The 14,621-nt window shown below is 38.7% G+C and overlaps 1 protein-coding gene across 2 annotated transcripts in view; it reads left to right on the forward strand.

Moving 5' to 3' along the window:
• The window catches only part of ADCY1 (adenylate cyclase 1), a 157,174-nt gene that overhangs the window by 59,149 nt on the left and 83,404 nt on the right, over positions 1-14,621 (forward strand). For both annotated transcript variants that reach the window (XR_005627784.1, XM_039712161.1), the window contains exon 3: positions 6,739-6,857. Coding sequence is in view for 1 of the 2 variants with exons in the window: in XM_039712161.1 (XP_039568095.1) it covers positions 6,739-6,857 (119 nt within the window). In the remaining variant the exon portion in view is untranslated. The remainder of the gene's footprint in view (positions 1-6,738; positions 6,858-14,621) is intronic.

The raw sequence follows: 14,621 nt of genomic DNA on the forward strand, positions 1-14,621 counted from the left end.
CAAATTGTAAAGGAATTTTGTAGAGTAGATGATCAAAATATTCTTTCTTTTTTGAGCTCCTTTTCCTATTTGTCATCATTGTTGGACTGTTACCATAGAAAAGAAAAATATTCTTTTTTTTCAGCCAAGAAACAAATATGCCAAACCTGGTTTTGTGTCATTTTTGTTTTTTTTTTTTTTTTTACTTTCTTCATTCCTAAAGTTGCTATGAAAATGCAAAAAAAAAGGTAACACAGGCATGAAGAATACCCTGAATAATGTGGTTCGGTGCTAGGAAGGGTGAAAAGAGGCCAGGATCTGGAGTGCTGTGCAGACTTATTGCTTTCCCCAGCAAAAATTGGGAACCTCCAAGTCCCATTTAGAGCAAGTTCCACTAGACAGAGCTCTCTGACATCCAGGTGTGAGGCTCAGGCTCCCTGAGGGGTGAAGGCAGTGTCAGCATGCTGGCTGGAAGGAGCAGTTCAGGAGGAATTTAATGAAGCTGACTGAAAGAGATGGAGCTGTATCCATCACAGTCCTGCTCTCATGGGATTGAAAAACATGCAAAGCAATACAGTTTTCTACATGGCCCTTCCAGACTGTATCTTCATTCTCAAAATGAATTCCAACAGATGTGCATGTACAGTAGGATGAGAGGACAATGAGTAATGAGATTCAAGGAACCAGAGAAACGCAAGAGCCTGCAGCTCTGAGGCAATGCTACAGATCCCTTGGTTTCTTCTCTCAGCTTGTTTGCTTATCTCAGAAAAAAAAAAAAAATGACAGCTGTTTCCTTTGATAAAGTAGTCTGCTCTGACTATAAATAGCATTTCCATTTTATTTTCTTTATCTCGCATGACCAGCTACAGGAATACAACTTAGCATGGGGAAGCACAGCAAGTTTTTTGATAGAAATTTGTGAGGATGCTGGCTAGGAACATTTACAATATTAATGTGCCTTTGAGCCTTTTTTTCTGATGAAGGGAGTATTCATTTACAGCTTGCTGAAAGAAATTGAAAATGTATCAGAGTAACTTCCATACAGATGTCAAAACAAGTAATTTTGTACAATAGGAAAAACGGCATAATATTTGGACAACAGCATGGAATGATTCTAAATTGAGGAGAAAATTTTAAAGGACTTTGAGTAACTTATAAGTGTTTGGAATGAGAAGTAAAATGAGAAAAGAGTATGATTTTCAAAATGGAAGGGGGACAGACATCATCTTTTGGAGGCAGGAACGAGAAATGTGTTAGGAATACACACTGGGGACTCCCATAAAAGCACAGCCAGGAGAGCAGAGCTGGGATGCTTGTGGGAGAGGCATTGTCCAGGGCAGTGATGGGGATAGAGGAGGGAATTGTGGTGAGAAGCCTCTAAATTGGAGAAAGCTGAAGAAAGTGTTGGGGCAGAATAGGGCATGCAGATGATGGGGTCTCTTTTCTTCAACTCTGTCTGCTTACTTCTTTCCTCTCCCTTCTCAGAAATGAGAAATCACACAACTCCTGGAGGATGCTGAGATTTGAGCTCCTCTTCTGTTTTAGAAGACCCAGTTGTGTGTGGTGAGATCGCAAGATGGTTTCAGGGCTCCCACTTCTCCTGGTCGTTGTGTACTAGGGGAGACACCTTGATACACAGTGATCAAAGCAGACCTCTGGACATCATTGAGTCCAACCATTCCTTCACAGCAGGACTGCCAGTGACACCAGGTCTGGTCAACTCTGGCTTTGTCTAGTTAAGTCTTAAATAACTATTAAAGTTTTTTGTTGGGTCCAACTTGAAAAGAAAGTTGCAGCCCAGGGCTATGTACTTGTAAATAGGGTTGAGGATGTTCCAAGCAATAACATTGGGTCTTTTTGTCCATTAACAATGGGAAACACTTTTTTCTTATCCATTTCTCTGCCTTGGCATATTTTCGTTCTTTGTCACATGCATAATGGTACTAGGTGTTGAATAGGGCCAAGGTAACACTGAGCAATTTCTAATTGTTTTGCTATGCATATTTTGACTTGCCTTAGGGTCAAAATGAATGTGTGTGCCTCCTCTGTTTTCTAGTGATGCTCCATTGCGGGAGAGAGAAATTTGAATGTTTTTCTAAATTGACTGTCCTTTTCAAAAATAGCTGTCTTTATTAGTAGAGCAATAATCATTATTAATCAAGATGATACCATTGGCAGAGGCAGCTAAATTTGGCATTTGAAATCCCAGAACAGGACTGAGAATGTAAAATATTGTGAATGAAGGAGATGTATGTCCTCATCTATAATTTTCTTTTCTTAGTGAGATTTCTGCAGGGAGTGCAAAATCATCGACTGATAATTAGTCTCTGAAAGTAATTTTTTTTTCAGCATGTGATTTCACTTTAGATCATTTTAATATTGAGTAAAGATGTACAGCACGAGAAGAGAGTACAAATTCCTAAAATAGTGTAAGCTGGTTGTGTGGCCAAAATTTAATGTTCTGAAAACAGCTGTAATAATCCTAAAAAAAACATTGTGAATCATTAGAAAGAATAAAATGTAGAAACATTTTGTTTCTACTAGACCTTGTGTTTAGGAATATTTCACACATTGAGGCTACCTCAACACAAAATAATTTATGACAAATTAGAGGGTTTGCAACATCAGTGTTGTTTTATTTTGGTAAAAGTTGTTGCTAATTGATTAGTGCTCCCTGCTCCACTCTTTCCATTTTTTTCTGTCATCACCCATCCCTGTTGGAGGCAAAAAACACTCAAGCATGAATGTCCCATAAATTTGAATGGTCTTCCATTGGTTTCGTCACTTTTTCCATTCAATGCACTATCCCACACACCTGCTTTTCCTTCTAGCCTGGTTTCCAGATTATTTTTGTAATCAGATCAGACATATAGGAGCAAATGAAAAAACTGGACAAAAATTGTAGAACTTAGTGAATAGAGATCTAGGCAGAGGCCCTTCCCAAACCTACCAACAGCTATATTTTGTGTACATGAATTCACTCTTGCTTCTCCAAAACACAGAGTCCTTCAGCACACCTTAGGCTGACCTGAAGGGCAATACTGCTTTGCTTGACAGACGACATTTTGCTGTAAATAGAAGAGACTTTTCTTATATTCTTACTAGAGAGCTGGATGGTACTTTTAATTTACTTTCAGTGTTTTGGTACTTTGCATTGCAGGGTTATTTCTTACCTTTTCCAGTTTCCCTTTCAGGGACAAATCATGCTGTCATGCTGCTTACAGTCATGCTGCTGCTTCCCTTCTTGGTCTGAAAGGTCAGCAGTGGCTGCCCTTGAGGAAGCCCTAATTGAGTCTTTCCTCACTTGGTGAGGAATCTTATCCCTAATCCCATCTCTATCTCACTCTCATCTCTAATGAAAAGCAAGTCATCATAATTTGATAGAGGATTTTCATATGCTCCCTTCAGCTCTTGTAGTCAACCTAACTTGTATAAAAGTCATTATTTTTGTAGCCTCCCTTAATACATCTGATATCTGCACTTTTCAGTGCTGTCAGGTGCTGCATCCTACAGCTCTCCAATGCTGCCTTCACATTAATGATTCTTATTACTTCCCTGGATTGCATGTTATTTGCCATGCACTGCAGACATTTATCTGTGAGCTTTTTATTCATGTATTGCAATTGTGTTTGCAGGCCATAGGAGAACTATTCAGTTAGCACTGTTCTTTGGAAAAGTCTGTCAGTGTAATTTTTGTTTGCTTGTTTGTCTGGTTGTTTGATTTTCTAGGAAACAGAAGTCTAAACCCAGTCTCTCCTTAAGAGTTTTGGAATTTATTAATGCATTTCAGCAAAATGGTGAAGATTTTTTTAATGCGTTCAATGCACGAGAAGCTCCAGAGAACAGTTAGTCCTTATCAGACATTGTAAATTTCTCATCCAGAGCAATACTTATGAAATTCCAGCATCACTTTTGCCATCTTAAGCATCAGAAAATTTAACCATCAGTCCAAATTCCTGTCTTGTATGGGTTCTCTATTACCTGAGAGCTGGTCATCTGCTTTTATAACCTCAGTTTATTTCTCTCAACACAGTAAATCAACCTTAGGACACAAGTAGCAGTCAAAGAGCTTCATAAGATCCACTATGGACAAAATACTTGTTTTGGATTGTAACCCAAAATTTGGGTTACCCAAATACAAACTGCTGCAGAAATATAAGTATATGTAATTAAATCAACATAAAATTTAGAGTGAACAACCATTTTTTAATGATCTGAGATACTTTGGTTAATTGGAAATGGCTATATGTGTAAAGTGTCAACAAATATTGAAGTCCATAATATTCTTTGCAATGTTCTTGGTGTACATTGCTACAAATGTAGAGGAGAGCTTAAGTCCTGCCTTTGACTCAGATTTCTGGCAGTAGGACTGTTGTGGGTAGCCTGCAGCCCAGATCACTCTCACTCACAGGTTCTTAATAATAGTTGATTAGGTATATTACAAAATGAATTATTTAATTAACACAAATTTAACAGACATAAGACTTCAACAGATTACATACTACAGAGGATAAATGAAAGAAACACTACTACCAGATAATATGTAGTGCACAACTGAGGTACCTAATATTACAGCTAGTAAAGATATAGCATAGATTAGGATTCCATGTAGTTTACCATCCGATTGCTGATGGGGAACACATAGGATCCTTCCTCTTAATTCCGTAGAATATAACTGCAGAACTTACATCTGAACTCATGGGAGAAGTTATGCACATTTCAAGGGTGTGTGTAAGACACTTGTACCTCCATGAAAATTTGTATAGCTTTTATAATTATTAAAGTAATGTGTCTCACAGTCGGGAATTCCTAGCTTATCTCCCTACATCTTGCGTCAAGGCGAGATATTTATTGTCAGATGGGGATCTCTCCTCCCTGGTGCCAGAGATAACTTACAGCTCAACATCTGTCCAGCCTGGGTTATGTCACCAGTTCTTGCAGGGGCAGAATGTCTGGAGCTATGCACCAGCTGATGAACATAGCAGATAAGCTCTTCAGTGGCAGGAGAGAATGTTCTGCTGTATATATATAAAAGAAGAGTAGGAAATAGAGTTAGTTAATAGTCCTTAGTCTCAAGACAATTTAACCACTACAAACTCATGACAGAACTTTATTCTAAAGTTTGCCATGGCAGTTCTGCAAAATTTAACTTATTACTTCTTTCAATGTGTCTTCCAGAAGAAACTGTTAAGATAAAAAACCCTTTGCATAAACATTGAGTATTATTTAATGGCTTTATCTGGTGAATATCTGCATGTTAGCAGCATAATAGCACTTGCCAATACCCTCTTCTCAGTGTTAATCTTTGCTCCTTATTTATTTACTATTGATTAAAGAAAAGAGGATAAGGTTCAGCCAAAATATGCACTTCGTTGACATCTTGCAGCTGCCATTACAGTGGCTCTCAATTGTCAGATAACAGAATCACAGACTGGTTGAGGTAGGAAGGGCACACTGGAAGTCATCTGGTCTAACCACCTTGCTTTCCAGGATGAGATCCTTCATCACTTTCAGGACCCAAAGTGAAACGTACTGGCCTGCAGTTCCCTATGCCCTCCTTCTTGCACTTGGCTAGAGAAGTGACCTTTTCTTTCTGCAGTCTTGCATCACTTCTCCTAGTCACCATGTTTAACTGTTAGGAGTGGCCTTACAGTAGCATCTGACAGCTCACTCAGTGAGCTTGTGCATGTGTCCTGTCAGGGCCCATGGACTTACATCTCTCCAGTTTGCTTAATTATTCCCTGACCTAATCCTTTTCCACCAAGGGTACAATTTCCTTGCTCCTAGCCTCATCCGTTGTTGTCTGGAACCTGACATCCCTGAATCAGATCAGATGTGGTTATGTGAATTCGTTCAGACTGTTGCCATGGCTGAAACTAGCAAGTCTGATGGATAAACATGGAAATGCATTTTAAATGGCAAGCATTTTCTGTGTGAAAACACAACTTGAGTAGGTATCTAAGGACACATTACAACACCTAAGAACAGCAGTTGCAGATTTTCCAGATGGTACCTGTAAATAGGCCAGAATATGTGAAAAAACTACATGGGCCTTTATAGTCAATACTGACAAGATCCATAATATTAGAGACTCTTTTTATGCTGGTCAGTGACCCATGGTAAAAATTTCTGTTTGAGTATTGCAAGAAGATGTGTTTAGCCAGGGTTTTGTACTGATGCAGTTCATTAAAGACATTGTCACACTGGCTAAGATGCCATTAAAACTGTGCTTACTGTTCCACTGAATTTGACGGTGGATAAATCCATCATCCACTCTCACTGCTTAATAACCAGCTGTCATAGTCCTTGTAATGTAACACTTTCATTATATCCAGGAAGAAATAGAACATAGAAAAGGATAGCAAATGATCCTGGGAAGACTTTCTCAGACAGATAAATGCTGCTAAGAATAAAGTAAGTTGCTATTATTAGAACTGTAATGTTAATCAAAAATATGGACACTTATATGCTCTTGAAGCTGGCTTTTTTGTTTTTGTTTTTTTTTTTCTTATTCGTTGTGGGGGTTTGTTTTTTGGTTTTTTGGTGGGGTTTTTTTGGGTTTTTTTTAGTGCAGAAGAGTTAAAAAAAGCCACCCACACAGTTTGCAGGAGCTTGAGAGAAATGTTTCATATTATTTATGCAGCAGACATTTTAAGGAAGCAGATTAAGAGAAGATTGTAAGAAGTTTGCTAGTTTAAAACTTTGAGAAATGGTCACACACTATACCATAAAACTAATGTTGCTTATGTTTTCTATTAGGAACGTCTCCTGATGAGCCTTTTGCCCAGGAATGTTGCAATGGAAATGAAGGAAGACTTCCTGAAGCCTCCAGAAAGGATTTTCCACAAGATTTACATTCAAAGGCATGACAATGTTAGGTAGGATTGATGCAGCCCATGAAATAAACTAAAGAACTAAGATTATTTGGTACAAGAACAGTGATGTATAATTGCACTCAGGTTTCAGAGGAAAAAACCAGGCAATAAAGTGAAGATGTATCTTATATACAGAGTAGAATAATGGGTGCACTAGGAAGATTTAATAATCTTCTCAGGAGATAAGTCTGAATCAATAAATGTTAAATGTCTTAGAATAGTAGTGCTGGGAGACTGACAGCTTTTTCCAAATGACGGGCCATTGGTTTTTTACTGTATTATGTTGTGGGTGAACAGGAGTATTTATTCTGTATGGTAGTTTTTGCACTTTTTTTTATAGTAAGATTAATTACTTCTAAATTAATAGATTTTCCTGGGTAATAGCATGGAAACACCAAAAGAAAGTGTGATGCAAATGTAAAGAAATGTGTATTTGTCCACATCACATGAGCATTACCCCCCAGAGATTATTGACTCAGGCTCAGTTCTACTTCTTGCTCTTGTTCAATAGTTGACTGTGTGTAAGTACTGTCATTTATACTGCTTTTTCTTGAAGTGCATCCTTATTTTTTATTCTTCTTTGCCTCCAGAACAAATTCCTTAAAGAACTTGTCTGTGTTTTATCACACTACTGCCAAGTGCCTTGCTTCCACATCAAATCAGCATCAAAGTTCAGTTGGTGTCATCCTTTTACTAAACAAGGTGCAGTGTTAGTAAGTGATGCCACAGATCTGCCTTGATTTGCATGGTGTACTCATGTAGCAAAGGAGTAAACTTCAGCACTTCCTCCTCTCTCTCCTCCACTGCTAAATTTCTTCTCTCAAGATTTAGTCTACCTCCCATTGAGCTGGCGTTAATATATGCAAGGAACACTTCTGAGTTACTGAGTTGTTGCAACTAAAAGCATTTATGTCACTAAGGGAATCAGAGATGTCCGTGATGGGAGTGTTCAGAAGACTGCCAAATTTGGTCAGTTTTACACTGTAAAATTTAACATTACTGAATTAAAAATTAGTAGTTACTTCATGTTAATGGTTAAATATTGTATAATATTAATCTCATCAGTTGCTTACAAAACTAGATCTTTAACAATCAGTTTAAAATTGTTTCTACATGCACACTGCCCCAAACCTGATGCTGAAAATGATGTTGTTTACAGTATCTGATGGTTCTCAATTGTCAAAGTCTGACTTGAGAGCTCCTGAAGGACACATTCAAAATCTAAGTGAGTTATCTTACTCCTTCACTTTCCCTTGTTTATGTCACATGGTTTTATTCTGTTGCACTCTTCACCAACACCATTTGCACTTTTTTTTCTTTTTCTTGCCAGTCTTCCATCTTTGAATGATAACCTGTCTATTTAAAGTCAGTTTTTCTAATCAATCTCAGGTATGCCAGGTTTTGATGCTTGGGTGTGTTCTACTTTGACCGTTTGGTGATCACATTCCTTAATATACTTATAAAAATTGTGTTTAAAAATTATGTCCTCACAGTGCTATGAAACACATGTTTGCTATTGTTAGTTGCCCTTATATTCAGGGTCAAGGCAAGACTGATAATAATATCATGATTAGTATATTTATATCTTGTATGTGTCATAAGTCTCTGCATTCATTACACTGTTTAGAGTAATCTTAGAAAGCATTGCTTTGCAGTTATTATAAGTGATTCTGAGTCTTCCCTTTTGTTAAGATCTTTTTGAAATGTAACCTCAGGAGTAGTTCTTTTTCCTACATGATGTTTTTTTCATGTAACTGCTAAAACTTTTGTGGCTTATTCACTGCTCTCACGTGGAGTTCATAAAAGTCTTTGAATCAAAACACCCTGTCTGGAGAGGTGAATTCATTCTCTGACATTAAGAAGGCACTTCTGGGGCAAATGAAGCCCAAGTAATATGGGGTCACTTTAGTGTCACAGGTAAGATCCTCAGGGAAGAGAACTGAATATAGCAGACCTCTCTTCACCATATGTACTCACAAGAAACTCTATTGGCTTTTATTTCAGTAATGCAACTACTCTATAATTATAATAATGATTAAAAAGTGGGATGAAACTGTGTCCAATAAATATCCAGCAATCTGTGGCTAGCACATCCCAGTAGGCCAGAGTTTCATCCCGGAAGTTTCGTGACTGTGTAGATCTGAAGGATGAAGGGGAGCTCCCAGCAGGTACCACCCTGACACCAGTGTGAAGAACAGCACTACAACATACCTTTGGCAGGGCTGCTGGTGGTCAGTGCCAATAATAAGTGCTTACTTTACTTTCTTAAGGAGATGAAAACAACTTTTTTTTTTTTTCTTCTGAATAGTGGCAGTTCAGTGCTATAACAAGTAAACCTGAGAGATCATTCCTATGTTCTTGTGAATTGTCCTCTTCATATCAAGTGTTCTGTAACGAGCTGCTATTAAAACAAACCAAAAAAAAGCCCCTCTATAATTCTATATTCCAGGGTTTTTTAGCTCCAAAGCTACACAGGGGAAAATAGAAAATGAGCTGCACTTTTCCTTTTCAATGCTTTCTTTTTCTCCCTACAAATACCTGGTAGTATCAGAGCATTATTCTGCAGAAAAGATAGTCTGAAGGAAACAGGCATGCAATTTGTAGATTACATGTTTTTTGCATTCCTTATCTGTTGAAAAACTAACAGAAAAAAAAAACCTCTTGAGTATCAGAAATCATCTGTTTCAGTCTTCTAAATATCTATTTAGAAGACTGAAACAGATGCTTTCTGATACTTATGACTATTATGCCTGAAAAAAAAGGCAAAGAATATTTAATCTTACATGTGAAAAAAGACATTCATACAGCTACTTTCTTTACCTCCTCCCAGAAAAGCACACTACAGTGGAGATACACATACCTCTGTAAGAAGTCAATAATGGACTGGGGAAAAGTACTGTCATATTTCAGATAACCATGGCAACTGCCCTGGTTTATAAATTAATTGGTGAATATTTTACCAACTACCCAATGACTGTTGAATGACTGTCTGCAACTCACTGTGCTCTGGACGGGAATGTGTCATGCTTTGATCAGCTCTTCCCAGATCTGTAGTACATCTGCTACCTTGTGAAGTTTTTGAACAGTATTGCTGTGCAGTAAGAAATGAGGACACGTGTTTTACATGGAGACCAATAACCTAATGCAAATGCACTATGCAAAACAAGATATGCAAATACACATCCGATATAGCATTAGCCCAGTGAGGACAATAAACTCAACAATCAGAAAACTAAAAATAATTAATAAACTAAATAAATAAACTTAAAATAAACTAAAAAACTAAAATAATTACAAGTCATAAAGTGTCTATGGTTTATCAGTAGGAAATAATCTGTATACAGACCACAAGCTGTTACAGTACACAAGTACAGTACAAGTGTTTTTTTTTTACTGGGGTTGTCCCAGACAAGGAAGGACACCATGAAAGATGTGGGAACCAGATGTAAAGTTACATGTAAGGGCTACCCAACAGACCAGCTCTTCAGTGATGCTCAGAAATATGTTTTGTAACATGGAGATATGCTTTTTGTAAGATTAGGTTAAGAAATTTAAGATTCATATTTTCTTCTTGCCTTATTCATACAGGGCTGAGAAATTTACAGATCACATATGTAGGTACAGTGTCCATTGTAAAAACTCACTAGTCCTGACTGAATCTCTCCATTGACCCATAATTCAATTATGAAAATTTCAAATTGAGTTTCAGCTCAAATATATGCCCTGTGTGGAAACCTTAACATGTTTTGTTGTCTCTTTTGGAATGGATGTTAGATATTCATGAAACTGTTTCAACTCATGGATGAATAAGGATATGGCTGGCTTCCTATATTAACACACAACTTCTTGCTTCATTCTATGACTTAAACAATGTTGAAGAGACAAAAAGAAAGTGAACTTTGAACAGCTAAAAATTTCTTGGGCCTCAGGTACAGCAGTCTCATTTAACCTTTTTTTTACAAGCATGAAATAGAACGGGTGCTTTGTAAGAAGAGATATTGATTTTAGCAAACACACTGCCTGATTTCAAAGCTATTAATAAAAAGATTCCTTGTGGCATTTTAGAGGTTCTTGAGACTAATTCTGAAGCCAGAACACAGCCTGCACATATTTGTGAGCAAATATTTGTGGTCTGTCCTGTCTTTCAAAAAGCATCAGACCTTAAATAATTTTTTAATTTAACTTAAACATTCCAACTTAACCATTTTAAACAGCTGTGATTGTGATGCCTATGGACAGACTTCTGTATCTAGTCTTTCTGAACTTGTAAGACTTCACAGTGAACTAGTTTTTGTAAATTATTATTATGTAAAAAAACACAGCCTCCCTTTGTTTTTATTTTTAACAGCCCTGTTTAATTTTAGAGACCACTTTTTTCTTAAACATTGAAGTGAGTCACACATAAAATTATTAATAAACTTCCCTTATGTTTCACCTTTGAGGCAAAAAGAGTCCTACAGTTTACCTTCTGAGGCACCATGTGCCATTAAAATACCATTTTTACTGTAAGTTGTACTTTAATTAAACAAATGGCCCAAATGAAAATAAAAAAACAGGGCATACAACCCCTCCTTATTTTGTAAAGTACTTGTTTATACAAGTGGCTCCATTGAAAACAGCAGGACTATTCAAGTGCACAAAGCACATGAATGAATACTGTTAAAACTGAACATTTACTACTTACAAGCTGTCAAATCTCTTGTGTAAGTTGGCAGGACTTCTCCTTCTGAATGCCCCATGGAGTGACATACAAAAGAGTTGCTCTGTCAATAGTTACACTTGGGAAGCAGCTTAAATCTTTTAAACCAAGCCGCAGGCTTTCTGCACTCAGTTCTAGCAGGTGCAGCTGCTTCCTGCTGTAGTACAGGAGGGCTGCAGTCACTGTTCAGGTGCTGTCTATGCCTGCCTGAAGGGATCATGGGGGAGAAAATAGGAATACAGAAGGGATTCAGAGTGATAACTCTGGTCTTGTTAACACAGCAATGTTTCATATTGTCAAGGAGTATGAGATACTGATGTATGTAACTCATATGCCAGTGCTGAACCTGTTTGTCTCTGTGACAGAGGAGAGAAATGTCTGTTTATACTGTTTCCTTTCCTGAACTTGCTCACTGCACTTTGCTTGTCTTTTGTTCAGAATTTATATAATAGAACAGGTTAGAAAGTGCTGTTGGTGTTTCAATTTAAATACTCCAGGTAATTTAAAAAAAGTCCTCAGGAAACTTCCATTAAACATTGGAATCGTGAAATCATAGCATGGTTTCAGTAGGACGGAGCCTTTAAAGATCATCCAGTCCAGTCTCTGTGTCTGAGTCAGATTCATCTTTCACTACATAAGGTTGCTCAACAGCCTGACCGGCTCAAGCTTGAATATTTCCAGAGATGGGGTATCCACAGATTCTCTATGAAACCTGTTTCACCCTCCTAGTGAAGAATTTCTTCCTTATATCTAATTAAAATCTACCCACTTTTAATTTAAACCATTCCCACTTATTTCATCAGTAAAGACCCTGATAAAAAGTCCATCACCAGCTCTGTTGTAATACCCCCTTTAGGCTCTGCTGGGTCTCCCTGGAGCCCTCTCTTCTCCAAGATGAACAACCACACTCTGACCAGTCCATGGGTTTCCCGTGCTGAAAATTCAGGTGGGGTCTCATGAGAGAACAGGATCACCTCCCTCCACCTGCTGGACACATTTCCTTTTATGTGTAATAGGATACATTTGGCTTTTTGGGCCACAAGTATACAGTGCTGACATATGTTCAATATTTCATCCACCAGTACCCCCAAGCCCTCCTTAGCAGTGGTCTTAATCTACTAATGCCTCAATTTGTATCCATGTTTGGTATTGCCCCAACCCAGGTTCAGTTTATTGACGGCTACCAGCCAGGCTATGCCCGGTGGGCTGCCCTGTCCGGATAGCTCAGTGGTGCTCAGCACAGCATGTCTGAGCACAGCATGTCTGAGCATGTCTGAGCTCCACAGGCAACCTTAGCAAGCTCAAGTGATATCAGCTCTTTGTGATTGATAGCTCTTTGTGATTTCAGCTCTTTTGCTTGCTAGGTGCCGCAGCAGACGTTGGGAGAGAAAGGAGACGGGCTGTGTGAGGTTCCGAAGAACTTTTTATTGGGGTCTTCCACGAAGGTTCACAGTGACAGCTCTTCTGCTAAACTAGGCAGAAGTAGGGGTTTTGGAAATTGTCCAATAGTAAGGGTAAAGGGAAAGTGACCTATAGGCTTACAGAGAGTCTGAAGGCAGAAGAGAGGGGCTTCTAAGGTTCAGTCATCATGACTTGGTATTTCCTAGCTCAGGCTTCTGATCGCCAAGGAGCCAGGCCCTGGGCCTGCTACAACTCCACTTTCTGTATTTAGAAAAAAGGCATTCCTTATAGTTCTTTTAAAACAATGAACAAGGCATGAGAACACAGCTAATACAATAACAATTACAAGGAAAATCCACAACATTCCCTTAACCAAAGATGCAACCCATCCTGTTAATCCCCATTGACTGAAAAGGTCATTGACCCAGTGTGGGTTGTTTTCTTCTTTTAAGTCCTTCACAAGTTCCTTCAGTTTCTAGATGTTGGCGTGGATGGATTCCGAGCGTGAAGAGAGATTGAAACAACACATCCCTTCGAAGTCTTGGCAGCCGTGTCCATGGGGAAGCAGCAGGAAGTCAATTGCTGCTCAATTTTGGAGTGATGCATGTCTTGTGGTTTCTTCTTCCTTTAAGAGATCGCTCAGGACAGCAGAAGTAACGTTAGCTTGCTTACTGAGCCGGCACCCGAGGTGATTTATTTCAACAAGGGCCTCAGCTGCAGCTACTCATGGTAGGAATATGGAGACAGCAATCTTTTTTGGTTTGTTCCAATCGTATAATTTGGGATCACAATTTTCATCAAATTCTGTGTAGGATCTTTTGTGGCATTTTAATTCACTTTCTTTTTTTTCCAGTTGTGTAACAAGATGATATTTGGAGTGAGGGTAGAAAGTTTTCCAAGGGTACAGGGACCTCCCTGGAGTCATGAGGGGATCCCAGCCCATATTCGGTCACCACAGATGAGAAACGTTCCCTTGGGTAGTACTTTGGGATGGAGAGAGGACACAGAGATCACACGAGCAGTGTAATTACACCAATTGTGAGGGTTGTAGGCTTTGTTAATTGGCAATATGTCTTTTCAGTATGTGTTTTTGGACTGGTCAATTTCTGGCCAATTATTTTTTGGACATCTAAAGTAAAATTTGACACAGTATGTTGCCTTGGAGGACCCCAACAGATCCAATTCTTGGGGTTCCTCGAGAGTATTGGGCAACATTTTTGTCTGCTTGTCCCAAGTATTTACCAGGCTGGGTCTCTACCTGTGGTGCGGAGGAGCTCTGAGTTATAGATGGGCCAGTCATCGGCTGCAAAGGGAATTCCTACTGGACATGTGGAAAGTGGGTTATCAATACTTCCCATGGATAAGCAGATGCTATCCTGTTTTAATGTCTTTGCTAAGGTTACCCAGACATTATGGCTAGGCTGTGGGCTGATCGAACTGATGGCATACGGTACAGTGAAGAACATCCAGGCAGCACTGAGGACAGCACCAACGGAGATATTTTTCATCTTTGGACAGGAATGGGGCTTCTGATAGGGAATATAAGCAAAATTTGTTGTCTTTATGGTGGGAGGGGAGGGTTAGGGTTTCCTCCCTTGCTCCTTTCCTCTTTTTCTTCCCCCCCCCCCCCCCTTTTTTTTTCTATAAGTTAAGGGTGGGGGAGTGGG

Source organism: Passer montanus, unplaced genomic scaffold (genome assembly GCF_014805655.1).
Source record: "Passer montanus isolate IOZ18808 unplaced genomic scaffold, ASM1480565v1 scaffold26, whole genome shotgun sequence".
Taxonomy (NCBI): Eukaryota; Metazoa; Chordata; class Aves; order Passeriformes; family Passeridae; genus Passer; species Passer montanus.